This window comes from Eulemur rufifrons, chromosome 12 (assembly GCF_041146395.1).
Source record: "Eulemur rufifrons isolate Redbay chromosome 12, OSU_ERuf_1, whole genome shotgun sequence".
Lineage (NCBI taxonomy): Eukaryota > Metazoa > Chordata > Mammalia > Primates > Lemuridae > Eulemur > Eulemur rufifrons.
Window position 1 is genome coordinate 15,930,012 of NC_090994.1, and position 27,348 is coordinate 15,957,359.

Here is a 27,348-nt window from a genome sequence, read left to right on the forward strand (position 1 = left end):
AATTAAATGGCTCTAACTGGAGCCCAAGCAGGTTTCTCCCCACTACTTTCCTCCTTTTTGAAATTAAATTAAAGCCTTCTCAGTCTTTTTGTGTTGTATTTGTCACATAAAATATTTTGTGTTCCAGCTATATCGTGAAACTATATTAAATTGGCTTTTTCTCCTGGAAACATTCCAGCAGACTTCAGTTCTCTTTCTAGACCTTCCAGTTCAATACTTGGTTCTTACATACTGTATTGAATAGAACTGAGCTATAGCTGGTTTATTGCACTTGTCAGCCTTAAATTTCAGTTACTATTTTTGCCTCAGTGGTATAGCTGTTTGAAAGAATTAAACAGCTTAAGAATTGTGTTTTTAGTCTAGTTGGGTAGTAATATACTCTTTCCTGTTCACTGCCCTTTCAGACATTTGTCAGCAAATTTAACAAGCATGTAATTGGTTTCTCCAAGCACAAACTATAAATTCAATATAAAGAAAGCTTAATAATATATTCCAGATATACAATTCATTTTATACACACACATACAAACACGTAATTTTCCTTGGACTATCTAATTTTGGAAGCCTATGTAAATTAGTCTACCAAATTATATTATTCTGCAAATAAACATGGTAGTAGAATAAAATTAATCATCAGAAACACAGTTTAAATAGCTCATAACTTCACTGAAAGAAGCTTGAAGTTATATTCATGCTTTTGGATTAATTTAACAAAAATTGCTGTCTTTTCCCAATATATATCCTTTGAATAATCCAATGAATTAATAATAATAATCCTATGAATTAAGGGAGATAAATTACTAGGTTTGAGTTTAAGTGATTTTGATAGTACCACAGATGGTACCTCTGTTTTCATCTTTTGTGTTAGAAAGTCTAAAAATAATTCAACTATAGAATCACTTTTATAATGATCCCAAAAGGATCACAAAACATGACCTGTTCTCAGAAGCCCTAGTCTGATTGTGCTGCTGGGTTTTTGCTTTTTGCTTTTTCTTTGGCTTTGTGTTGTCAAAGCAAATGTGGAAACTTTTCTTAGGAGTTGACTGATCTAAACTTTTTAAATCTTCTTCACTTTGTTTTTCATAATTACTCTTCCCAAAATTAGTAAATACAGGTAGGTATTTGTGTTGTATAAAACTTTAATACTATCCCAGAAAAAGTACCTGTTCTTTTTGAAGTGAACATCTTTAAGAATGCAGAGAAGATAGTATGTTAAGGAAGTTATGAAGTAACATGCCTTAAATCACATCTTGGGACCTTTCTTTCTTTACCTTCCCTATCTCTTCCCATTCTCAGAAACGTCCACTTCAAAAAACTCGCTATGTTGTAGTTGGCAGCAGCATGAATTAGAAATGTGTTCCCAACAGATGATGTGCTTTAATTATCAAAAGTGATCAAGTTACACCAGGAAATACATCCATAAGGAAACACAAATGTGCCAATCACACAAAATTATACAATATGAAGTTGAAAGAGATTTCCGAAATATTTCACTGGTAACCAGCCTAGCATCTCTAAATGTGCTTATAAAAATATACAAGTTATTTTTAATATTCTTAAAAGCCTAATTGTTGTATCATTCATTATTACCTATACATAATCAATTATCTTAGCTTATTTTATAGGAACTTTTGGGAAGAAGCTGAAACTTTTTGCCATATAGAGCTCTTATTATTTGAGAAAACCTGTTATCTTTGGAACTTCTCCTACATTGGGTTTTATGGTCCTGAAATTCTGTAGTGCTTATTTTTCCTTTTGTGCCCTCTGAGGACTCTTCCATTCTCCTTTTCCAAAATATTGTTGTTTTCAATGCATTATCCCCCTTGTAATTATCTTTTCGTATTCCTTTTCTTAGTGAGCTCATTATCAAGTGGCTACATCTATTAGTCCAGTATTCCATTTTGTAATCTCTCCAGAGTCCCTTCCTCCAGTGCCAGGCCCTTCATGGGTACTCAGCAATTGTTTGGATGGTGGGAAAATGGGCAGGAAAGTCAAGTGAATAACCAGTGATGCCCTCTTAACTGTATGCCAGCCTTTTTTAATCTTATAGATCCCCCCAAGAAAAGTAGTCATCTTTGACTGTTCTATCTCTTCTTCTGTTGTGAATTTATCTTTCTAAACTCATTTTTTTCCCCTTCAAAATTTCTCAGATTTAGCCCTTGTCCATTCTCCTGTTACCATTGCAATTCAGAGTTCTCACCACCTCATGCCTGTGTTATTAGAGTGTCTGCTGCTAACACTTCCTCACCCCTAAATCACTGTGGACATGACAGACTATGATAGTATTTGTAAAACGCTGTTTTGGTATGTTACTTTCTCAAAGGCTAAGAAAAAACATTTAGGAATTTTCAAGGTGTTTCGATAAATAGATCAGATTGTGATAGGTTAGAAGAAAAATGGGAAGATAAGAAGAGAAACAGTGTATAGAATGCTCATTTGAAAAGTTTGGCAGATAAATTAGACCATTAATAGAAGACTTGGGGTCAGGTACTAGTTTTACTTTACACATTTGTGTTTAAACTAAAACTAAATGTGTCAGAAGGCTGAATTTTTTTTTCAAAAAAAAAAAAGCTCATAAGTAATTACAGGGTAAAAGAATAATTGTGGAATAAGTGGAGGAGGCAAGAAAAGATAGAGTCCACAGTACAGGTGGATGGATGAAATGTTCTTTTTTTTTTATTTAAAAGAAACTTACCTATTAAGGATAAGAATACAGACATAGAGAAAGTGAATCATTAAATAAAAACAAGTGTACAGGATAGTACATCTAGTATACTGGATGATCTCATTCTTAACTCTTTGTATCCTTTTGTTTTTCTTCAGCATGTTGACATAGCAGCATTACTGATAAAATACAACACGTGTGTAAATGCAACAGATAAGTGGGCTTTTACTCCTCTTCATGAAGCAGCCCAGAAAGGAAGAACACAGTTATGCGCCCTCCTCCTAGCGCATGGTGCAGATCCAACTATGAAGAACCAGGAAGGTCAGACGCCTCTCGATCTGGCAACAGTAAGTCCTCATTTCAAGCATTCAGTGTTCACTGTACTTTCAGAGATGACAATTCTATTCTAGGGCTCAGCAGGTTTACCTTTAACAGTGCTTATTTTGCTTAGAATAAGAGCAAAGATTTCCTACTGAACATTTTTGAGGTTTATACTTTTTATATGAAAATATAATTTAGAACTGTTAAGGCAAACAAAACGGTAAGTTAGCTTAATTTTTTTTGCCCTACTTAGCCTGGGGGGAAAACATGAATCATGGGAAAACACATTTCTAAAGTGTATCCTCAAAGAATTACATTTAGAAAAATATCTTGCACCTTTTATGTTGTTGTAGAACAACTAATGTTCATAATTTACCTGTCTGTGAGATAGTCAAAGAAAAATTAACTCTGGGTGGTATATTATTCTTACGAAGATGGAAAAGTAAATTAATATACTGTAGAAATATTTTCCACACCAAGAATTAAAATTTTGTGGTTAAATATTATTTATAATTTTTTAGGCCAGAAATATTTTTCCAAATTACATTCTGTTTCATTTATGTATTGCTGAATAACAAACTGTTTCAAAACACTCAGTGGCTTAATGTAATAATGATTTGTTATTTCTCATGATTCTGAACACTGGCTAGGGAGTTCTTATGCTGATCTCACCTGGGGTCACTTGTACAACTGCATATATAGCTAGTGGCAAGAGCAGAAACATAAAGATGGCCTCACTCATTGCCTGGGTCCTTGGCAGAGATGGCTGGAAGGATGGGGACTCTGCATCTGCCCCCATATGCTGCCTCATTAGATAGTCTTGCTAGAATTTCTTTACAGAATGATTGCATCTCAAGAGAGAAAAAGCAAAAGCTACCATTCCTCTCTAAGGCTAAGCCTGGAACTGACACGCTGTGCCTTTCTACAACACATTCTCCTGTGCAAAGCAAGTCATGAGGTCAGCCCAGATTCAAGGGATTAGGGAAATAGACCCTACCTTCTTTGAAAGCAGAAGCAAAAACTTTGTGGCCATCTTTAATCTACCACAGTTCTCCCTGTGGATACAAATTACTTACATTTTCCCCACATTCAAACTATATTCATGCTCCCCACCCCCAAGAGGAGGCAGATAGCCATCACTGGTCTATGGCAATTCTGAAATCAAGCCAGGCACATGTGATCAGGGCCATCTCCTCTGGAGTCAGGGAATGGTCCTTGATTAGGGCTCCATTCTGTTCCCCCAGAGTAGTTTTCCATAGCTCTTGGCTCTACCCTCTGAATCATCCTTCTCTTTCCATAAGAAATGGCCCGTATTTACAGCTAAATGGCTTTCTTAACCTGCTCCTAGACATTTGGGGTCCCTGAGCCTTTTTTCATTTTGATTTATCTGTCCCTTTTAGTCCAAACTGGTACAACTCCTTTATAAACTTTTGGGTCTCCCGTCAAGTTATGTGCCACTCCATCAGACAAAACCACCCCCCACACACATCTCTTCAAGATCGGTCCCTTTCTGTTTGGATTGCAAGTCAAGGTGCTTGTGGGACAGTGCCCGTAAGATTCTCAGAAGCACTTTCATCTAGCTGAGAGAGTTCACAAGGTACCACCTTAAAGGTCTTTTTAAGGCTTTTAGGTAATATATCCATACTTTTGAGTTGATTTTTACTCTGAGGCCATGTTTCATTTTCAACACCCCGAATTTGACCTTTGGCCTGAGGCATTGTCTTACTTTGAGAAATTATTGCTTGTGGTAGAGGCTGGGAATGATGAATAATTGTATTTTCTAACCTGCCAAATCCTGGTGAATGTATTTCCTTAAAGAGAACTAAACAGTTCCTTTCTCAGTTCATTTCTCTCTTCCTATACTTTATCAGGCAGATAAAACACCAGTCCAGTGGGCAGAGTCAGCGTTCTTCCTGGAAATCTCCTTAGCCAGATCCCCGTGTTTATTAGGTTCATTTTCTGCCTTCATAATACCTCATGCAAGTGTCGCCAAACGTTCTACGACACAGCATCAGTGCCCCTTTCTCCTGCCTTCCATAGCACTTGCCTAACTACCTCCCACTAACAGTCACCACGCCACCCTCATGCCTCCAGCCAAAGCCACGTGTCCAGTAGCACCCCACTTCTAGGTACCAATTTCCATGTCCATGTCATTTCTCTATTGCTGCATAACAAGCTGTCCCAACACCTAGTGAGTGTCTTAGCGTAACAGTGTATTGTTTTTCACAGTTCTGTGCATGGACTAGGCTTAGCTGGGCAGTTCTGCTGTCTGTACAGCTACTTCAGCTGGGGGCTTAGCTGAGGCTGGAGCTTCCAAGATGGCCTTTCATCCTGCAGAGGGCTCTCCACGCAGGATCTCATCACTCAGTAGTCTAGCTGTAGCCCAGACTTCTGTGCAACATGGTGGTGGCTCTAAAACAGTAAAAGTAGACACTACCAGTCCTCTTAAGGCCTGACTCAAAAGCCCCAGAATATCACTTCTGCATTCTATTGGTCCAAGGAACTCACAGGGCAAACTAGGTTCAAGGAGAGGGAAACAGAGGTGGCTTGCAGGTGGGAGGAAGGAGTTGGTGGCTGGCTGTCTTTGGAGACTATCTCCTGCATACTCCAACAGCAATTACAACTAATACTTACAAACTGTAAACTTCATGAATAAATGAGCCAAATTAAAGTGTCATCCCTTTAAAATTTCACCAGATGTTAACTGTACATTAAATTATTGTGTGCACTAAATAACCAAAGATTATTGTAGTTGTTTAAGCATAAACAAAACATAGTAAATATGGAAATTCCTTCAAAAGAAGGATGAGACTCAATACTTTGAAAGTGCTGTTCTTAAAATGAAAGAAGTATTTTTAAAGATTACATAGTTTCTCTTGTATCTACTGAAACTACTGAGACTCCTCAGAGCTGTGGATAGGAGGACGACAGGAAGGAATGATCAAAAACCAACAGGGAATAACAAGCCATTCATTAAGGAAAATATTTAAAAAGAATTTGATCCTTAGTTTAACAAACTTACCTTTTTAAAATATAGTATTTTTATGTGTGTTTTTTTTTTTAACTATTATTTTTAGGCTGACGATATCAGAGCTTTGCTGATAGATGCCATGCCCCCAGAGGCCTTACCTACCTGTTTTAAACCTCAGGCCACTGTAGTGAGTGCCTCTCTGATCTCACCAGCATCCACCCCCTCCTGCCTCTCTGCTGCTAGCAGCATAGATAACCTCACTGGCCCTTTAGCAGAGCTGGCAGTAGGAGGAACCTCCAACGCAGGGGACGGCGCAGCCGGTGCGGAAAGGAAGGAAGGAGAAGGTGAGTATACCCCGTCAGTGCTTACTTATTTATGCTTTTTTTAATGGAACAGATTCACGTTTTTCTATTGGCAATTATTGAATACCACCTCACTTAGTAAAGACATCCTGTCTGTAAATTTTCACACACCCGTCTTATAAGAAATAGTTCATAGAAGACTGCCAAATTCCTTGGCATCTACATTGTTCATATTTGTATATACTCTAGGATGTCCATTTCCAACTGTAGTATCTTACTGAACTACTGAGTGGGTCTGATTATTGAAATTGTATCAGCAAACAACTGAGACATCATTTAAGAAATGAAAACTAAAACAATAGCTGATGATATATTTGGATTTTTCGATTCATTAAAAGCATTAGATTATCTTGTATAAAATAGTATTTTATAATAGAATTATAATAGATGCTATATTAATTATAATAGTCTATACTTCAGTTATATATTTATAATTCTATATGTTAACTATAATATTAGAATTAATATAAATACTATGGATTTGATAAAGGTAAAATACTTCTCAACCAAATTCAGAGGTAACTTGAAGCGTCTGAATTAAGTTTACTTAGTCTGTGTTATTTTATGCCACGTAGAATCACCTGTTCAGCCAAGAGTGTCAGAGAGCCATGGCTTTAAAGAGATACTGAAACTTCTTTTAGATTCATAAAATTCTTTCTGAGAAACTTTAATACGTTCTGTTTTAGTTGCGGGTCTTGACATGAATATCAGCCAGTTCCTAAAAAGCCTTGGCCTTGAACACCTTCGAGATATCTTTGAAACAGAACAGGTAAACTTTCTTGTATATATTTGAGTCTTTTTAATTAAATATTTAAAGTTATTAATTGCCACCTACTCTTCCCTTTTTGCTTCCTAACAGCTATTTGAAAACCCACAATGTATTTCTATAGAAGCCAGGGAAACCTAGTATATTATACTCTCCCCAGAATTGTCTAACAGATGGGAGCCTTTAATGGTTATTTTATTTTTATAAGCAGTCTCGGTCTATACATTTTATTACATGTCAAAACTCAGACCATGAAACCACCTCAAAAGAAATGTTTTCAAAATTGTCTTTGATTGTTTTGTTTCCAAAAAGTATTATCATTTATTCATCTCATTTCACACTATTGATGTGACTAGACTCCTGAAGTGATTGCCCATTAATTTGAAAGCAAAGTAATACTTAGACAATTATACCTTTTTAACACATTGACTGCCACACTAGAAAAAAAATTGTCCTTAAAGCCACGGTGTTTTATTAAAACAAAACGATCCTTTCTAATTTGTTATTTTTTATTGTTTTCTGTGTGTGAGTTATATGCAACACAATCCATGTTTTTAGAATTAAATTGTCAATATTAATTGTAACAATAAGAACTTCAACAAGTAAGATTTTCACGAACCAACTGCAGGGTTTTGCTTCACGTCCAGATAGTTAAAATTTCCATTTATATTATGCTTCTGTGTCAGTTTATAAAATATACTTTGGTGAAGAAGCAGATGTGCCTTGTGTGTGGTGGTGGGGGCTTTATAGACTGCAGTAATCATTTCCTTTTCCTATCATTTATTCTTCTGGTTTGGAGATTTCTTATGAGAGTATCTGAGTATCTTAAGCAGTAAGAACCCTTTTCCCTTATTCCCTCCCTGAAGGCATGAACACTGTTTTAAAAGCATTATATTCTGTTATAACCATATTACAGCCATATCTCTTCTTCCTAAATCATATCCACAATAACTGTGAAATTTTAAACACATCTTCCCTTAATAAACCAAAGACCCTAATTCAAATAAATAACTCCAATTGACTGTTGAAAGTTTTCTAAAGAAACAAGGTTTGCATTTCTCTTCTTTCAGTTTGCATTACAATTTCACGTTTTATATTGTATGTTTTCTGTCAGTAACTGACTTCCTGTGGCATTTTTGTCTCATTTTATTGATTTTAATAGTTTAATATTTTCGTATCCCAGTCTGTCCTTCTGACAGTTTATCCTGGTGTCATCACTTTTACTGTTTTTTTTTTTTTTCACTGCAGTTTTGTTCTAAGTAAATAGTTCCCATTGATTTTCTTTTGGCCAGAATAATTTCTATGTCCTTTTCTTGACCAATAGGTTGACTGTTGCATTTAATGTATATAACCTAGCACAGTTCCTTTCCTCCAGACAAATGATATTACCTTTTTTGTGTGTTGAATTGTGCTTGACTGTCCTCTGGCAGCAAGCAATCAAATTTATTTTATTTTCATTGCAAATATTTATCTAGCCTTCAGTTATAAAGTAATAAATTTGGTAACCCTTTCCATAACTTACCTTCAGAATTTTCTCCCATTAACATTCTGTATCAGGCCAGTAATATGTGGTGATGGTCAATGTATTTGTGTAGTGGGGGAAGAGTTGAGGGGCATGCATTGTGCCAAGTTAATTCATGTCTGTTTACCTTAAGCCAGGGAGCCATTCTGTTTCCTAAGACGTTTTGACATAATTAAATGTCTGTTGCCTCTGTTCCTACTCATGCGTACTTCTCTCCCAGTGGGGTATGGAATATAGTTATTTTATTTCTGGTTCCAGAGAGACCTTCTTCGGAGCATCATGGCCTCAACTTTGCTCAGTTATTTTCTCTGAAATCTCTCAACTAAATTGTCTTGTTTCCCATAGATAGTTGGCCAAGTTCTCTGTTAAATAATGTATACCTATGTCCTTTATCATTAATTAAATATAGTACCAGCATGACTTTGTTCTTCCTTTATAACATAGCTTCCTACCTAGAACACTTTTTCTATGGGAAAGACAGATTTGATTTACATTGCAATTCCTGGAACATAAATGCTATGAGTTGGAAGACTGCTTGTGGATATATTTATGGTCAACCCATATATTTTCATGGAAAGTGACCATATAAATTTTGATTTCAAAATTCCGGAAGACAAAGGCATGGCCTCAACTAAATTCACTGTGAACATGATTGTAAAGTTAGTTCTTATGACCACTACTCTAGCCTGCAACCTTTTAAAGCCAAGTAAAAGAAAGACTTTTTCCATTAAAACTCTAATTTTCTCTCCCAGCCCCAGGTAAAATGAACAGATTTTAGAAGCTAGAGGCAGCCCTCTTGGAAGTGACATTTGCTGTATATGCAAGATGATTTTAACTGATATTGGATAATTTTTACTCTTAAGATTATAATTCTATTTTAATATGTGCTAGATATAAATAACTAGCCTAACAAACTTATGATTTCCTGGATGTAACTAAGTCAAGGTATAAAAAAGAAGTATGTTAATTTAAAGATGCTTTTCAGAAAAATATTTCTAGCAGCTTCCAGGATTATAAAAGCCCTGAATCTTGGAACATGTCTGTAATCCAACTAACCTGCTTTCCCTCCACATATTTCCATGTCTTTTATCGATAGAACTATGTCATACTCACCCAGCTTCAGAATTTTGGAATACTCTTTAATTACTTTCATTCATTTTTTTTTTTAACCATTTCTGTTTGCCAGCCCCTGTCTGTTCTCCCTTTAAAATTGCTCCAGATTCATCCCTTCCATGTCACTCCATTTTCATCTTTTTCCCACTTTCCCCTCCGTATCTGCCCTTCATAGCGCCACGAGTTTCATCCTCCTGAAATACAACTTCGATTGTGTTACTCTGCTGAAATGACTTTCCCAGGACCTTCTGGGTACTTTTTAAGCAAGGGCGCGAGTCTGTCTGCCCCGGCATGGCGGCCGCCTCCCACAGGACGAGCAGTCCAAGAGAGTGCATGCCCAAGGTGGAAGCCGCAGTCTTTTTATTGCCTAATGGGAAGAGTAATACCCCACCACTTCTGCTGTATTGCATTTGTTAGAAGTGAGTCCGTAAGTCTGTCCCTCACTCAGGGAAGGGATAGCAGTGAGGACACAATCCAAGGAGGTGGGGAACACTGAGCCATCTCCTGGCTGCTGTCCCCTCACCCTTGCTTTCTGTGCGACTTGGTACCTTGTTGCGTTGGTTTGAGTTTTTTCGCATTCATTTTATGACTGGAGCTGTATGATGAACAAATACGTTAAATATTCTCCATTACTTCTCTAGGGTATTGTAAAGAATACTGTGTTTTGCTGGCCTGGTTTCTACTTGCTCCAAATATGTACTATTTGTATCAATTCAGAAAAGTTTGAGGATGCTTTGAGTTGAAATTACCACATAGAGATGAGATCCTGTTTTTATGTGAACCTTTATTTAAAATGAAGTTTAGAATATTTAGAAGAAAAAATGGGATATCAATAATGTGGTTTCCAAATTATATTAAAATCCCATCTAGCTAAAAATGTAAAAGCTCCTATTATTTTGTGAACTATTATGTCTCATAGATGTGTATTTCAGAACTGTTGCTTTTTAAAAGCTCTGCTGAAACCTTCCTTTGGGTGATTGGAAGTGAATTGCCCATTTTGTGCAATGGAGCAATTATTTCTTAAGTGGCCACTTAGAGGCAATATAGTAAATTATTTCCAAAGAATGAGTGATGTATGCTCACTGCACTGAGAAGATTAGACTCATTATATAATATTTCATTCTGACAATAAAAATCAGCAGAGCTTCAGGCTTAATTTGTCAGTTTTTTAAATGTCGTATGTAAGTTAAAGGTGGAAAAAGCTATGGATAGATAAAAATATCTGACTTGAGTTGTAAAAGGAGTGTATATAAAAGGATTTCTTGGTTTTCCAAGGAATGAGAAAATCAAAGGCTAATCTGGTAGACTAGCATTTGGATTGTCACAGGGCCAGCTTCTTCCGGGCTAGAAAACTGCATGTTCAGCCTCAAGAAATGTGGCTGCCCCAGGTGTCGTCCTGTGTCGTCCTGTGTCGTCCTGTGTCGTCCTGCAGGACACAGCCACTAGGTGGTAGTAGAGTCACAGTGACTTCGGCCCACAAAGGAATTAGGTCATTTTGAGCCAACTAATCATTTCCATCTACAAGGATGAATAACCAAAAACTAAAATCCACTATGTTGTATAAAAATAGAATGTATTTTAGGCAGCAGGGATTGTTATATCTGCAAATTTATAAGAGAGCTTAGAAGCCATCTAGCCTCTATTTTCTTGTCTAAATTAGAATTTTTTATGTAGCTTCTCTATAAAATGGTCTATAATCTACCTAAATACTTGAGATATAAACCTCACTACTTTCCAAGGCATTCTGTTCCATGCTTGAATATTTCTTAGCACTGGAAAGTTCTTCCGTATCTTTATCTAAAGTCTGCTCACCCCTCTTGCCCGATTCTGCTCACATGTACTAAACAGTTCTCTCTCTCCCTGCCATTCCCTGCTACTCCCTGCCGGGTACCAGGATCTGGTGTATCCCCATTTTGAAGCTACTGATTCCTCCTATATCTCGAAGCAAGCAGAAAATGATGGAATTAAATAATCAAAAGGAAATATAGCAATGATCATTTTGTATTTCTGTAGTATTGTTTCTCCCTTTTTAATTCTCCATTGACCAAAACCAAATTAAGGAGTAGTGAGCAAAAAAACTGATAAAACTCTCAAGGCAACTTTTAAAAAGATTGTAAGTTTATGCCTATGCAGGAAACAAAAGAATTTTCTTAATTTGAATGGCAATCATAGCTTGTAGACAGATAGAAAAGCTTTCATATTCTAAAGAATGGTTAAAGGTTTACCATCTAGGCTGGGGTGGCTCACACCTGTAATCCCAGCACTTTGGGAGGGTGAGGTGGGAGGATTGCTTGAGACCAGCCGGAGCAAGAGCCAAGACCCTGTCTCTACTAAAAATAGAAAAATTAGCCGGGCACAGTGGCGCATGGCTGTAGTCCCAGCTACTCCGGAGGCTGAGGCAGGAGTATCACTTGAGCCCAGGAGTTTGAGGTTGCTGTGAGCTATGATGACACCATTGTACTCTAGCCTGAGCAACAGAGCAAGACCCTCAAAAAAAAAAAAAAAAAATAGATTTACCAACTAATTTTGTTTTATTTTTCAGATTACACTAGATGTGTTGGCTGACATGGGTCACGAAGAGTTGAAAGAAATAGGCATCAATGCATATGGGCACCGCCACAAATTAATCAAAGGAGTGGAAAGACTTTTAGGTGGGCAACAAGGTAAGCTACTCAGAAAACGGTAAATTTCAGAAATTAGTGGTACGAGATCAATGTTAAGGGCGGCGTTTGCACTCAGGCAGTCTGACCCCAGAGCCATGCACTGCACTGATGTGCCGGCTCCTGCCATCCCCGTCTCAGCCACGGGCGCCACGCTCCCTCCAACTGGGAAAGTCTGAGAGTCAGTCTTCCCTCTCCTCCCTCACTTTATAGCCTAAATTTCCCTGGACTCTGTGGACTCTGTCCTTTCCCACTGCTGTCACCTAATCCAAGCCACATTGTCTCTCGAACTGTCAGCCACCCTCCAGCTTATCTGCAGCCTTCACCTTTGCCTCGAGCCAGTACCTTCCCTACACTGTAACCGCAGGACTCTTTTTCAAAATGAGCATGTCATCATATCAGTTCTGTTGCTTAAAACCCCTCCACAGTAGCCTGTTGCTTTTAGGATAAAATCAGACACTCATGACATGGCTTTTCATAATCTGACCTTTCTCTCTTACCTCACCTTGGACCTTCCTCCCTCACGACTGTCAGCTCAGTCCTCTTCCATTGCACTTGGCTGTGGCAGGCCTCGTAGCTTTCCCTCCATGCTTGTCATTTCTCTGTTTCTTAGAAGAACTGTCACTATGGGAAAGTTGGGAAGAGAAAGGAAACAACTTGAATATGTCAATTAATTAACCTACATAGCTAAAAAAAAAAATTCAAGAGTTATTTGAAACTAAAAGTTAGGAGGTTTTGAGCTTGAGTCTTACTTATTTATGTCTATGTTTGTCCATCCACGAAATTAACAAGGATAATGTATTTTAAAACTATTGTAATAGCTGTTTCAAGCCATCTCATAAGAGTTTTTAGAGGATAATTCTTATGTTTTAGACCTGACTATGTTGTAATTTTATTGTGTGTTTCTCTTCGGTGTCAGACATAGTTTCATGTATGTTCATGACTGAGTTCATTTCAAAAAATACTTGCTAAGCCCTGCTCTATGCACAGGGAGCTCTGTAAGGACGGACAAAAGTGATCCCCAAACACATCTCCGCTTCTTCTCCTGTCTTTGAGTGTATTTAATGTAACCTTATGTATTAGATTCAAATTGTAAATAGTTTAGACTTATTTCAAAATGTCAATTATTTTTGACAGATTTCCCTAAAATAGAGCCTGAGTAGTGTGGACATTAGTTTTATATGTCAATTTTTCTTTCTTATAGGCACCAATCCTTATTTGACTTTTCACTGTGTTAATCAGGGAACTATTTTGCTGGATCTTGCTCCAGAAGATAAAGAGTATCAGTCAGTAGAAGAAGAGGTAATGCACATTGAAAATCTTTAATTTTCTTTTCCTGAAACCTGTGGTTACACCTTTTTCCAGGAGAGTTACCATCTCATCTTAACATTGTCTTTTATGGTCACTTGCCTGTCTATTATCTAGTCTCCCTTAGTCGCTGTGGCGGAATATTGCCAAAATTAAAATATGACTGTAGATTATAACTATGCCACATTGCATTCACATCATAAGCCTGGGGTTTGCAATGAGGGGCAATCTCCTTTTATTCTGGAGATTTTCTTAAAAGTTATGCAAGCAAGGATCCTATTCCAACTATTTCCTTATATTGTTATAGTGCTACCTAAGAATGATACAGAGTGACAATCTTGCCTCATAGATAGCGAGTATCTTCTCATCTTTATTGTTATGCAGGTACAAAATGTGATTATAAAATAATGTGCCTAATTTTTATGTAAGCTTCTGAGTCTGCCTCATAATTCTGTGTTAAGTTTCATTTCTCCAGTGACAATTATTCTAAGCTCCAGATTAAGGCTATTTGTGTGGACCTCCTGGCAGACAAATGCCATGGAGAGCGCCTCTCCACCTATGGCTTATGCCTCACTTCTTACCCATAATAAACAAAGTGCCTAATTCCATTATTATGCAAATATCTAAGCAGAAAATGAAACCGAAATACTGAAAACAATGGAAGGCATGTCTTTAGAGTTATACACTGGTGTATTTTTTGTGCTATAGATGCAAAGTACAATTCGAGAGCACAGAGATGGTGGTAATGCTGGTGGCATCTTCAACAGATATAACGTCATTCGAGTAAGTTTAAAAATTTTCATGGTGAAAATTAGATTGCCTGAAAATCAGATCTAGACAATGAAAAAATTTTTTAAAAGTCAGTATTTTCAAACTGTCAAAGAAAATCCATCAGATAATACTCTGCTCACCATAGTATCTCTAACTTCCCAAGATCATACTTCACTAGAAATAGAGGACACCCTAAAAACACCAAAGCTACAAATAGAAGGCTGGTCAGCTTGTGTTGGTGACGCACATGTGGGCAGGGCTCTGTCCCTGCTCATCCACACATTCAGGCCATAACTGATAGCAATTTTCTTTTTACTCATTTGAAAGTAACATTAAGGCCTGGATATTCAATCTAATTGAGTCAGTGATGATACCAGAATACATATATCTCTTAATCTTAGTATCTTAATGTATAATATGGAACAGATAACTGTTATATGCTTTTTTTCAAAGGGACATCATAAAGATGAATAAAATCTGTTGAGAACCAGGTTAACCCTCTGAGTCAATAAACCTGTGAAAGTTACACTGATGCACATCAGAATTACTCAGGAAGCTCTTTTAAAAATGCAGATTTCCAGGCCCCCATCTCCTAAAAGTCATTTAGTCTGGGGAGGAGCCTAAAAATAACGTTAAAAAAAAAACCTGAGATGATTTTTAGGAATAGCCAGGTCTGATACAAAATAAAGAAACCATAACTGAAAATTATGCCACTAAAAGCTAGAATATTAACTGAGTTACACTGACGTGGCAACTTTATCATTTTTAAATTGTCTCAAGCAAACAAAGCAAAAATGGAACCTGCCTAAAGGGAAACATGCATTTTGTTTTAAATCATAAACATACATTTTACTGATAATGACTTTCTTTCTTCTTTATCCTTAAAGATTCAAAAAGTTGTCAACAAGAAGTTGAGAGAGCGATTCTGTCACCGACAAAAGGAAGTGTCCGAGGAGAATCACAACCATCACAATGAACGCATGTTATTTCACGGTGAGTAGCGTGGCAGTAATTGTGGACATCTCTGTGGGCTTTTGCCGAATTCAATAAAGTGAAAAATCTCTGTTAAATTGACTGTAATAGGGCTGTGTTAAAAATTGCTTGTTTTTATTTTTTTTTCCCAAGTAAATTACTTGTTGGTACCAGCTTTCTAATGCATTATACGTTACTGCGGGCTTTCCAAGGCACGTATAATGAAAATTATTCATCTGAAATTGTTTCATAACTTAAACTGCACATTGAGCCCCCTGGTGAAATGTTTTTGTTGTAATCTAGTCCCAGTACATTACGTATGATTAGACCAACTTAGAAAATAAACTATTTATGCATTAATTTTTAGTATTAATCTACCCACTACAGGTATTATGCAACTATTTGAGATTCTAGAAAAGTATCCAAAAACTGCTTTTGTAAGTAACACAGCCATGCATTCATTTGCATATTATCTGTGGCTGCTTCTGCACTACAAGGGCAGAGTTGAGTTACTTTGTCACGGACAGTATGGCTTACAAAGCCTAAAATAATGATTATCGAGAATAACAATTTAAAAAAAGTTTGCCAATCCCTAATATAAGCAATACACATTTTAATTAATTGGTATAGTTGGTCACACTATTAAATGTAAATAGTTACTATTTGATTGAATAATTTGTTTCTTTCTATCTTTATATTTTAAGGTTCTCCTTTCATTAATGCCATTATTCATAAAGGGTTTGATGAGCGACATGCATACATAGGAGGAATGTTTGGAGCTGGGATTTATTTTGCTGAAAACTCCTCGAAAAGCAACCAGTATGTTTATGGAATTGGAGGAGGAACAGGTTGCCCTACACACAAAGACAGGTCGTGTTATGTATGTCACAGGTAAGCATCTGGCCTTTAGTGTAATGGTTGCCTCCCTCAGGTCATGAGCTAAATTAGTTTTTCAGGCTCTCAGAAGTCACAGATGATCATACAGGCTTAGGTGTTGGGTAGGTACAGCTCATCAGCCTCTGCCCCAAGGAGCAATGACAACAAAGCCAATACCAGTAGTAAAAACCAGATACATGTCCAGCAGTCATCGATTGTAATGAAATTACCTGCATCTTGGCTTTTTCCCTAGGCTTTACTTTCCTTGCTTCAGAATCAGAACAAGACAAGACTGAAAATGATTTCTGTAGAACGGAGAAACCTTTAGTTCTAAGATGCACAACTTTTATAAACAAGATTACTCTTTAGTTTGCTTCTGATGTTGCTGGTGATGTTGTTTGTTTTAAGGCAGGATATATAGTTAGCCTTGAAAGGTAACTTCAAAATACCAACTTAGGAATTAATAGCAAACAAATGAATTTCAGCTTTTTAAATAGGATGTTAAAACTCAAAAATTAGAGAAATCAGTGGGGAAAAAAAATACCATTCCTTTCCTTGCCAATGAACAATACAAAAGAATTACACTTTATGAAGATTGGGAGTTGTTACATTTCTCTTTAATCAAATGCATTATCTTTGCAAAGTCAGCTTAATAAGATACGATTCAGTTAAGACCTTAAAAAGACCCATATAACCTTGAAATTCGTTATAGTTATTGACCTTAAAACTTACATCATTTATGCTATGAAAAAAGCTATTATCATCAGCCATTGTAAGATAGATCCTGTATGTCCAGAAGGAAACTTCCTTCTATTAAGACCTCTGTGGTTAAGAACACACAGAAATTCCCAAGAAAATGTAGCTTGCAAAAGCGTTTTTCTGATGCTTCAAACATAACTACTATGGAGACAAAATGAACCTAAATAAGCAATAAAAGTGAACCTCGATGAGGATTACAGTTGCTCATCAGACACACATGTTTATGTCTTAGCCAGGATTTCCTAGAAAAGAGAGCCTTATTGACAAATGCAGTCCCAGGGAAGCAGGAATGAGGGTCCAAGAAGAGGTAGAGATGGCAGCAGAGCAAACACAGTGAGGTGCATTAATGAGTTGGCCACAGTCTCATGACAGGTGCAGTTGCTGGCTCGGTCCATGAGACATCTCCAGAGAGGCTGTATGAATGACTGCATCTCAGAACAGTAGCATGTCAGTGAGAGAGAGGGATGAATTTGACTGCTGGCTCCCGTCCTGCATTGGCCAAAATTTGCTCCCCGGGGCTTCTATATCCCTACAGTTTGGGCTGCTGCAATTGCGTAATACACCGCAGTGAGCAAGCCTGAGCCAGCACTCTCCACCTGCCGCCTCATGGGCTGGCTGGGCAGGTCCCACCATCTTCTCCTGCCTCAGCGGCAACAGGGCAGCCCTGGGGCAGGAAGCAGAGGCAGGAGGCCAGGGCCTGTTAGGTCAAGCTTTGTATGACACAGTGGACCGGGAGCACGCAGAATCTAATGACAGCACACCACTGCCACAATGTAGAGATGGAGCTCAAAAAGCCTCCCTCTAATGTAGAGCAAAACCCTTTCCTCTGGGCCCTACAAGAGAATGCGGCGGATGCCAAGCCAGCATCCTGCATGGTCCTGCTAAAACGTCAGTCCAGGCTGGATCCAGGTATCCTGAGCCCAGCACAAATTTTAGTTGACGCAGAATAGTATCTCTGATGGGTCACATCACAGAGTGCATACTCTATTGCTTAAAAACAAATTATTCAATCAAATAGTAACTATTTACATTTAATAGTGTGACCAACTATACCAATTAATTAAAATGTGTATTGCTTATATTAAGGATTGGCAAACTTTTTTTAAATTGTTATTCTCGATAATCATTATTTTAGGCTTTGTAAGCCATACAGTCCGTGACAAAGTAACTCAACTCTGCCCTTGTAGTGCAGAAGCAGCCACAGATAATATGCAAATGAATGCACGGCTGTGTTACTTACAAAAGCAGGTGGCAGGCTGGATTTGGCCCATGAGCTCTAGTTTGCCAATCCCTAGTATGTATATAATATACTTTCTTCCCAATCAACCTTTCTTGCTTACTCTGTATAATATTTACATCTGCCCCAATACATGTTTCACTCAAGTAGTATGATTTCCAGCCATACATTTAAGCTAAGTATTTTTGCTCATAACCTAGTTTCATTATCTAACCTCGCTTTTTACTCTTTCCTCATAATAAGCAAACCCAGTCTTCATTTCAAGTGCTGTTTCTATCTGCTTATTTCTTCACGTTTCACCTATGCACCCACGCAAGCACTCAGTGTTCTCTAGTAGTTCCCCTTTCCCACTAGCCAAAACTTACTGCCAAGTATCTTTCTAGGATTGATTGCTAAGCCACACTAGTGTAACTATTGAGCCTGAAAACTATTCATAGTAAATCAATATATCAAATGCTATCCCATTCCTACTCATAAATTTGAAAATGACATTGAAATTAGCTTTTCTTTGTGTTAAATTGTTTTTAAAAATCAGTAAACCTTACAGCTATATTATGCTAAGGTTTAAAGCTTCCTTCAAAGCATTGCTTTTCTTTTCTCTTTAGACAAATGCTTTTCTGTAGAGTGACCCTTGGAAAATCCTTTCTGCAATTTAGCACCATGAAAATGGCTCATGCTCCCCCAGGACATCACTCAGTTATTGGCAGACCCAGTGTCAATGGGCTGGCATATGCTGAATATGTCATCTACAGAGGAGAACAGGTACGTCACTCCCCAAATAAACGTGACCAAGCTCCTGAAGGTGTCAATACGGAACATGGAGACCATCTGAGAGTTAGTTAACACCAGTTAACACCAGTACTTGACCTTTGTTAGATTCTTTATAATCAACTCTAGAGTAACAAATAGATGTCTGACCTAGCTTGTTTTAGTAAACCCTTTCAAGAATTAAGCAGTATACAAATTATAGCAAAATAAAACTACAAACTGTTTAGTTATTGAAGCATCAGATTGGAAAATCAGAGATTGTCAATCTTGGTTATCCCAACTAAGTGTACTAAAGATGGAAACGATTGCAGTTTTTAACTCAAATGGGAGCAGACTGGGATTTTGGGGGAAAAAATGTTATGAATGATAGATTCCTTACATCTATATAGACAGTTACAACTTTTTAAAACACATTTATGTTTTTTGTTCTTTTTAAAATCCTTGCTGAGACCTCTTAGGAGATACATGAATGATAATGAATGTAATAATGGAAATAATAGCATTAATAGTAAGCACTAACAGATTAGATTCTTACTCTGCTAAGTCTGTCCTAAGATCTTAGAATTTTAGTTCTCACAAAAATTCTAATATTACCGTTGCTGTTTATAGATTAGTAAATCTGAGACACAGATATATCATAGTTTCTGCCTCCTAAAATCAAGGTATATAATTACAAAGAAATTATTCAGTGAATTGATCACATTTGTTTCTGCATTCTAGATATTAAACAGTCCAGTTTTTTCTTCTCCTTCATTCCTTTTCTTATCTTATTCCACATCTATATGCAAGTAATTCGTAAGTCAGCATTCAACAAATTATTTGGGGGCCCCATAACACTGGGCTCACCAAAAGTATTAATTTCAGCCCCACAGTACTCTGAAATCCTGAGTCTAGTTTTATCATCATGTTACATCAGGGTTGAAGAATTTCTACATAGCATCGAAACGGAGGGGTGTTTCCCCCCCCCACCCCCCTCCAATTGCTGGCGCCATGTGGTTTCTGGGCAAGGTTTGTAACGGCGCCCTCCATCAGCCTGCCTTTTCCTGCACCCCCAAGAAGTACCCTTCCCAGCCCGGACACCCCGCCTTCTGTGTTGCTAACCGAGAGAGAGAAGAGACAAAGAATAGTAGGGGAGGCATGTCTGAATCTGAGCCATTGTCTTTCCTATAAAAGATGCCTTTCATTAGTTAATTACCTCCAAACTGTGGCCTCTAGCTTATGGAGGACTCAACACGTGTCACTCTTATTCCTTCTAGCTCAATGTTACATCGTTTTCTAGAATTCATTTGCACTCAGTTCAGAATTATTTTTCGATTTAACAAGCACGTAGTGAACACATGCCATGTGATAGCACCGTGCTACCCAAGGCAAAAAAGAAGAATATTCATGCTGCCTCAGCCTTAGTTTTCCTGTTTATGGCACACGGCTCTCTAATAAGGGCTGACTAGAATGTAACTAATTTACAGTATTCGAATAGAAATAGCATTCAGACAGTTTTCTAGATGGTAGGGTTTACACATGTTTCTCTACCGCTGAGAAGGCGGGCCTCCTAATCGTTCAGGCACCTGTTAATGGACTGGGCCCATGTAGAACACTGTCCAGGCTGGACAGCCTCTGAGGCTCCCGCATTTGTAAGGCTTCAAGGTTGCACCTACCAGAAGGGTGATGTGCTTTTCTGCTGGTCGTTTCCAGGCGTACCCGGAGTATCTCATCACGTACCAGATCATGAAGCCGGAAGCTCCCTCACAGACCGCCACAGCCGCGGAGCAGAAGACCTAGTGAAGGCCTGCTGGTAAAAGCCAGATCGGATTGAAACGTGGGACTGGATTACAGTGGATTGCTTCCAATAACAACAAAAAAAATCAATATTCTATAAATCCCTGACAGCCTAGAAATAAGCTGTTTGTCTTTTATAAAGCATTGCTATAGTGATGAATATAGTATGAGTAACTGATACATACTCAACTGCTACTGTTCCCTTTGAGGAAATGTTTACAGGGGCGGCCTTTTAACATATCTCAGGCTCATTTTCATTACAATTAATCTGTTTCTAAAACAAGATTGCTTTGATCTAGACTTGGAAACGGAAAAAAAGAAAACCAGTACTTTTTCAGATGTTCACAATCCACACACTACATTTGCTTTGTTACGCGTGGCACATGTATATAACAAATACACACGTGATGGGCTCACTTTTGATTTTTCCCCAAACACGCATCATTGGCTTTTGTTTTTTTGGTTACTTTGAAAATGAGCCAGAGCCTTCTTGAGGATATTTTGCACAAAGTCACACTAACAGAAATCATTAGCAATGCAACCCAAGCTTCTGGCTGAACAAGATTCAGTTTCCTTTTGATGTTTTTAAACTTTGGTTTGTTTTATTTTGTATCTGTGCTTCTCATTAACATAAACCGAGATGAAAAAGAAAATCATCAAGTTTTGGTATCCTTTTATGCATTGGCCCATCTCACAAGGGAAATGCACAAACATCAACTTGACTTAGGAGATCCCGAGTTCGGAGAAGTCAAAGCTGGTGGGGTCCACTTGCTCATCCTGATACAAGCCTGCTGCAGAGGCGTGCAGGACCGTGCTGGAGCTGGAAGACGTGCACGGCCAGGGAAACAGCCAGAGGCCATGAAGGAGGCATGGCATTAAGGAATGTGAGGAGCACGTGGCTCCAGGGCATTGCAGCCCAGGCAGATTAAGGGACTCCTCCAAAAATCAATACTTCCCGTCACTTAATCTGTACTACTGGAATTGTCACCACCATCCCCCAAATTAGCTGCCTGATTTCCAAAGTCAGTGGAACTATTGTACTTCATTAGCGTCATGAAAATACTACTTTCTGCAGTTTAGAAAGCTAGTGTTCAGATCCCGTTCGGTAGACAGATTCATGCAAAGGCAACAACTCCTTTATTCACTCCAGATTTTGGGTTTGAGTGGCGTCCTTCAAATAGTGCATAAAGATCCCTGCACTAAATTGTCGAACCATTTTTCTCAAACTTCTTTATATATTTAGGCAAGGAGAAAAAATTGAAACCAAAGCCCTTTCAGTTATTAGTATTTTTTCAATGAGGGTGACAAAGAAATACCGTACTGTTTTCTTTGTGAAATTCCTGCTTATTTTAATCAACAAGTGCACATGGACACTTACAGAAAATTACCCATTATAGTTCTCATATTTGCCTTTTTCACCTTAACTGCATACTGAATTGAGTGCATTAATTTATTTACTTGACATGGTATGCGTCTACTCCATTTTGAAGCAAAAGTAATATAAACAGGGTGGAAAAATAGGAAGAACAGTGTGACACAAACTTGCCATTTCAATTTAAAGCCCTGAAAACTATTTTGGGTTTTGTTTGTTGTTTGTGTTTTTTTTTGTTTGTTTGTTTTTTAATGCAGGCTGATTAAGCTGTGACCACCTTTAATTTCCGGAAGTGAAATAAAATGATTACATGAAAATTTGCTAGAAATAGGCTCTTAAAATATACGTTTTGCTTTCTTTTTGGCTTGAATCCAATGCTACAACTAGGCATCCAGACTAGTTTGAATGTGTAGCCAAATCTTGCATGGGTCCTCAAAATTAAGTCAAGAATTAGCCTCACTTGTTGCTTCTATTGAAGTTTCAGTGACCCAAGCTGGGTGTTGGTGTCTTGGCTACTTGTTTAATAACACTAGAATTCCATATGAAGCTTTGAAACTTGATATTCATTAAGAGGGCTTTTTTCCCTCCTTTTTTGCTGTTTGTAACAAAGGGTTGAAGAAACTGCCATCTGTGTAGTTCTCGGTAGCTGTGACGTGTGTATTACTTGTCCCCCCAACCCTGACATAGCTTAAAATGATAAACACAGCTGTGATTTTTAGTTAAGTAAAAGAGTTAATACAGTATAGATAGGGAAAGCTTTATAGCTTCATTAAGAAGATAAACCACTACCCAACTGTGGTTGTATGTTGTTTCCATCATACTAACTAGGTTAATGGATGTGCCAGTTTTAAACTGGGGCCTTACACTTGAGAAGTTAAACTGTGGTTCGTTTAAACTGCCAGTTATGTCTGATGTTCTGTGTGCCGAGTAAAGGTACTGTGTAAGGAAGACATTTGCAGTGCTTCTTGTCTTGTAACGATTCAAGTACATAGTAGTTCTTGAAAGAATGCGTGTGTATTATTCATCTGCTTAAGAGAGTGACTTAACAGGTTTATCAAAGGAGCCAAATGTATTTTTTTTTTTCAGAACTTGAAAACCAAAGGTCATCATGAGTATGCTCAAAAGTTAGCCGAAGTTGATTACATTTGGAATTTTCATCTATAGCAATGTGAAGAACCCTTTGCAATATAAAAGCATGGCATTAAATTAGGCAGAAATCCATTTAATTTTTTGTATGTGTGCTGTTATAGAAACACTACCCAGTTGGGGACTTTTCCTACAGCCTCCCCTGCAATGGCGCCTCAGTTTCCTAAACCACATGGAAGAAAATCTGAGCGTCTCCACTAGGCTTTACTGGAGTTAGAAAGGTGAAGGGCTTCTAACCTGATGGTTCCAGTTTACCAGGTATTGGCCAACTGGCTACTTAGGCATAAATTAAGCGCCCTAGACTAGACACTTTCTCCTTGGACTTGACCTCCTTCCCTTTTCCCCAGAGTACTAGTCTGGAATTAAAATTAGCTCCGACAGTTACCTTTGACATTGCTCATTTTCTTCATTTCTCCATCTTGGGTCTTCCAAAAGGAGACGAGGTCCCTGTCCATTTTCCTGTCACAACCAGAAATGGGTATTAGGCCTCATGCGCTTGGCTCAGAAAATTCTGCCACCCTGTTAACAAATGACAGCATGGAACCCAGAGTTTTAATTCTGTGCAAAATAATAGCAGTACCACCAGGATTATGTTCCTTTTCCTTCTTGGAGTTTAGAATTTCTAGCTTTTTAAGCAACCATAAGTAGAATGAACACTATTAGGATGTTTTCATGAAATAGCATAGCATCTTTGTACTCCTTTGAGCTTGATGCTAGTGGCTGGGCCGATTTCCCTTTGCTCTCAAAATAGCAAAGTGTGTTGAAATATACAGAGAAATGCCTGTATTTGGCAAGCAAAAAAAGTAACGTAGATTAACATTGCATTATGATAGCCATTATACAAAAAATAAAATTCTGGTGTATGCCGGAAAACAGCATTAGAACGCAGTAAGTTGTCTAGGTTTTTCTCTATTTCAGTATATCCCTCAATTGCACAAAGGGTTACTGGACATTGCTCCCGTCCCTTTTTAAACGTGTGCACTATCTGGATTCCTATAAATGGCCTTGCAAACAGAAATGGTGTGTACTGTCAAGCACCTAGCCCCCGTGTGTTCATACGCCATTCAGGTGACATCTGTGATAAACAGCCTCCTTACTGTGTTTTCTGTTTGGCTAATTATCTTGTGTAGCGCTATATAGACTTTATTCAGCAAACATTCGAAACGGACATTAAAATAGCATTTCCTGTGTCAAAGACTGAAGTTAAATTTGTTTGATGTCAAATCAGTGCCAGAAAAATGAAAAGAAAGTAATTGGGAAGGTAATATTTGAGCTGCTCTTGACCATATCTAGCACATGAAAAGGAAACACATTCAAAAGACCACAACAAAAAGTGAGGCTCCCGCAGGCAACTTGTACGTTCTGCAATTAATAGACAATTACATTTTCCTTCCTAAGCAAGCCTTAACTATGGCACAAAGTTTTTAACCTTTTATGTTCTAATAAATAAAACATTGTCATTCCATTTCTTAGTGTTGGAGAGGGGTCAGTGAGTGAGGCGTGTCTACCTGTATTTCATACTCATTAAGCTTATTTCATGAGGGTATATTTCCTGATACTCCCATGCATACAACGGAGCTGATAAAAATCAATGCATTCCAATTTCTGTTTATCTGAAATTCCTCAGCTGCCAGAATTCTGGTTTGGAGAAGTGCTAGAAAGATTCCAAAGCCTGTTGTGTACGTGGGGATACAGCAACAACTGTGGTGACATGTAGACTTTGAGTGAGATGAAAGCTGTTTTTTTAATCATTTTAAAATATAAACTATAGTGATATTAAACTGAAAAACCTATAGGAAGCTAAAGATATTATATACTCTGTAAGACCAATGGGTTCATGGTGTGACCAGTTTGTACAGCAGCCAGAAAGTTCTGCCGCCTTTGAAACATTCACACTGTACAGATGATGGCTTTTTTTTTTTTTTTTTTTTTTTTTGAGAGAGAGAAAGTTTCTCTGTTGCCCTGGCTACAGTGTCAAGGCGTCAGCCTCCACTCACAGCAACCTCAAACTCCTGGGCTCAAGCAATCCTCCTGCCTCAGCCTCCCAAGTAGCTGGGACTACAGGCATACGCCACCACGCCTGGCTAACTTTTGCTATATATATTTTTAGTTGGCCAGCTAATTTCTTTCTATTTTTAGTAGAGACGGGGTCTTGCTTTTGCTCAGGCTGGTCTTGAACTCCTGAGCTCGAGCAATCCACCCACCTCAGCCTCCCAGAATGCTAGGATTACAGGCGTGAGCCACCGCACCTGGCCTGGTGATTGCATTTTGACTCTTCCTTTCAAATTCTCTTTTTTGCTTTATACGTAACCCCTCCACACCTGCCCTACCACACATCCTTTCAAAGGGAGTCTCTCAGCCTTCAGAATTTGGATTGTTTTGTTATTTTGTGCTTGTCTACCCGTTTCTGCAAGCAGCCCTGAGAGCCCTCAGTAGATTCAGAGCTTTTGCAGAGAAACAGTTGAACTCTGCTAGTGGGGGGTCCCTCCCGTACCCTCACGCCCCTCCCAAAGTTCAGGATGAAAAGCTAGGACAATAAAAGTTAGGAAGTTAGGAAGGAACTGAAATCTTTGAAGCCGATAGCCTAAACCCAGAAGATGACCTTGACTATGGAAAGCATCGTATTGTATTCATGACACAAAACATTACAACTCTTCATGTGCATATAATCCCTGCTCCTCCCACTGTTTCAAGCTCATCTTATCCTTGTAGTGGTAATATTTATCTCCGATACCTACAAACAAAAAAGGTACTTCTAGCAACAAGGTTTCTCAAAAACATTTACAAAACCAGCTTTGAGGAAATGTAGACTGTTTCCTGGCCACAGCATTTGGAGTAGTAATTGTATTTTCTCATTTGTGATGTCAGTCTGTGTAAGTAACCAGTGTAGTGACGCTTTGGTTCATTACTGGTGTTGTTATTTTTAGTCTCTGTGTGACCCACCCATGGCACGGGGGTTCCAATCCCCTCCCCTTTCTTTTGTGCATTTGTCGCTTTGTAGGATTGTGGGATACAAGATGCCCAATTAAATTTGAATTTCAGATGAACAGTTTTTTAGCTTAGGTATGTTTCATGCAATATTTGACATATACAGTGAAAGGATTCATTATTTGTCAGAAATTCAAATTTAACTGAGCGTCCTTGGTTTTTCCTTTGTTTTATTTTGTTTTTCTAAATCTGGCAATCCTACAAATGTGGTCACTGAAAATCACTTCTAGCATGTGAATTCTTCTAGTCTTCATCCTTCACCTGAAATGGGAGTCCTTTTTTCCCCTCACCTTCTACTGATTTCCAAAAGACGGCGTCAAGGAACTTAACCTGCCTGCATGGTGGGTTTCTATTTAAGAGATCTTTGTGATTATATTTAACCTGTAATTGTGCTTTGGCTTAACGTCTAACTTGCAGTACTTGTAATTGATTAGTATTCAATAAACACATTTTTAAAATACACTGTGTGTGAATAACAGCTCTTACGTGTTTCCATTTTTGCCCTGTTTGTTCATTTCAGTCTGACCAACTTTAACCCAACCGGCCTAAAACTGTCAGAATACTAACAACAACCCTCCCTCCCCATCTCCCTGGTGAGATCTGAGTTTGAAGTACCTTATCCTCACCTCTAAATCCACATGGGAGTTACCAAAGTACAGTGATAGCAGGAGAAATACAAGTTCCTCTTAGAAATCTCTCCTGAACGCACAGGCTTGGGCTTTGGAGTTAGACCTCAGCAGTTCCAAGGGAGGCTCAGAGGCCCTGCCCAACCTGATTGTTCAAGAGACTCATTCTCTCCACCTCTCATATTGGAGGAGAGGGAGAGAGGTAAATATTAAATACCTGGCACAGAGGACTAAGGAGAATTTTCCATTTCTTCCCCTCTTTTTCCATGGCTAGTGATCCATTAGACTGCAAATTAGAAGCTAGAATTTTATCTGTACAGTAACTCCTTGTGCCAGAGGGATTGTCAGAGCCACAAGGAGACAAAAATT

The 27,348-nt window shown here is 38.2% G+C and overlaps 1 protein-coding gene across 1 annotated transcript in view; it reads left to right on the forward strand.

Annotated features, from left to right (window-relative positions):
- Positions 1-26,740, forward strand: part of TNKS (tankyrase) — a 179,453-nt gene extending 152,713 nt beyond the window's left edge. Inside the window, exons 18-27 of the mRNA XM_069484945.1 lie at positions 2,824-3,012; positions 6,064-6,301; positions 7,006-7,088; positions 12,263-12,383; positions 13,585-13,682; positions 14,397-14,471; positions 15,347-15,452; positions 16,136-16,322; positions 18,909-19,065; positions 20,764-26,740. Of these exons, the coding sequence (XP_069341046.1) occupies positions 2,824-3,012; positions 6,064-6,301; positions 7,006-7,088; positions 12,263-12,383; positions 13,585-13,682; positions 14,397-14,471; positions 15,347-15,452; positions 16,136-16,322; positions 18,909-19,065; positions 20,764-20,850 (1,341 nt within the window). The 3' untranslated portion in view covers positions 20,851-26,740. The remainder of the gene's footprint in view (positions 1-2,823; positions 3,013-6,063; positions 6,302-7,005; positions 7,089-12,262; positions 12,384-13,584; positions 13,683-14,396; positions 14,472-15,346; positions 15,453-16,135; positions 16,323-18,908; positions 19,066-20,763) is intronic.
- Positions 26,741-27,348: the final 608 nt, after the last annotated feature.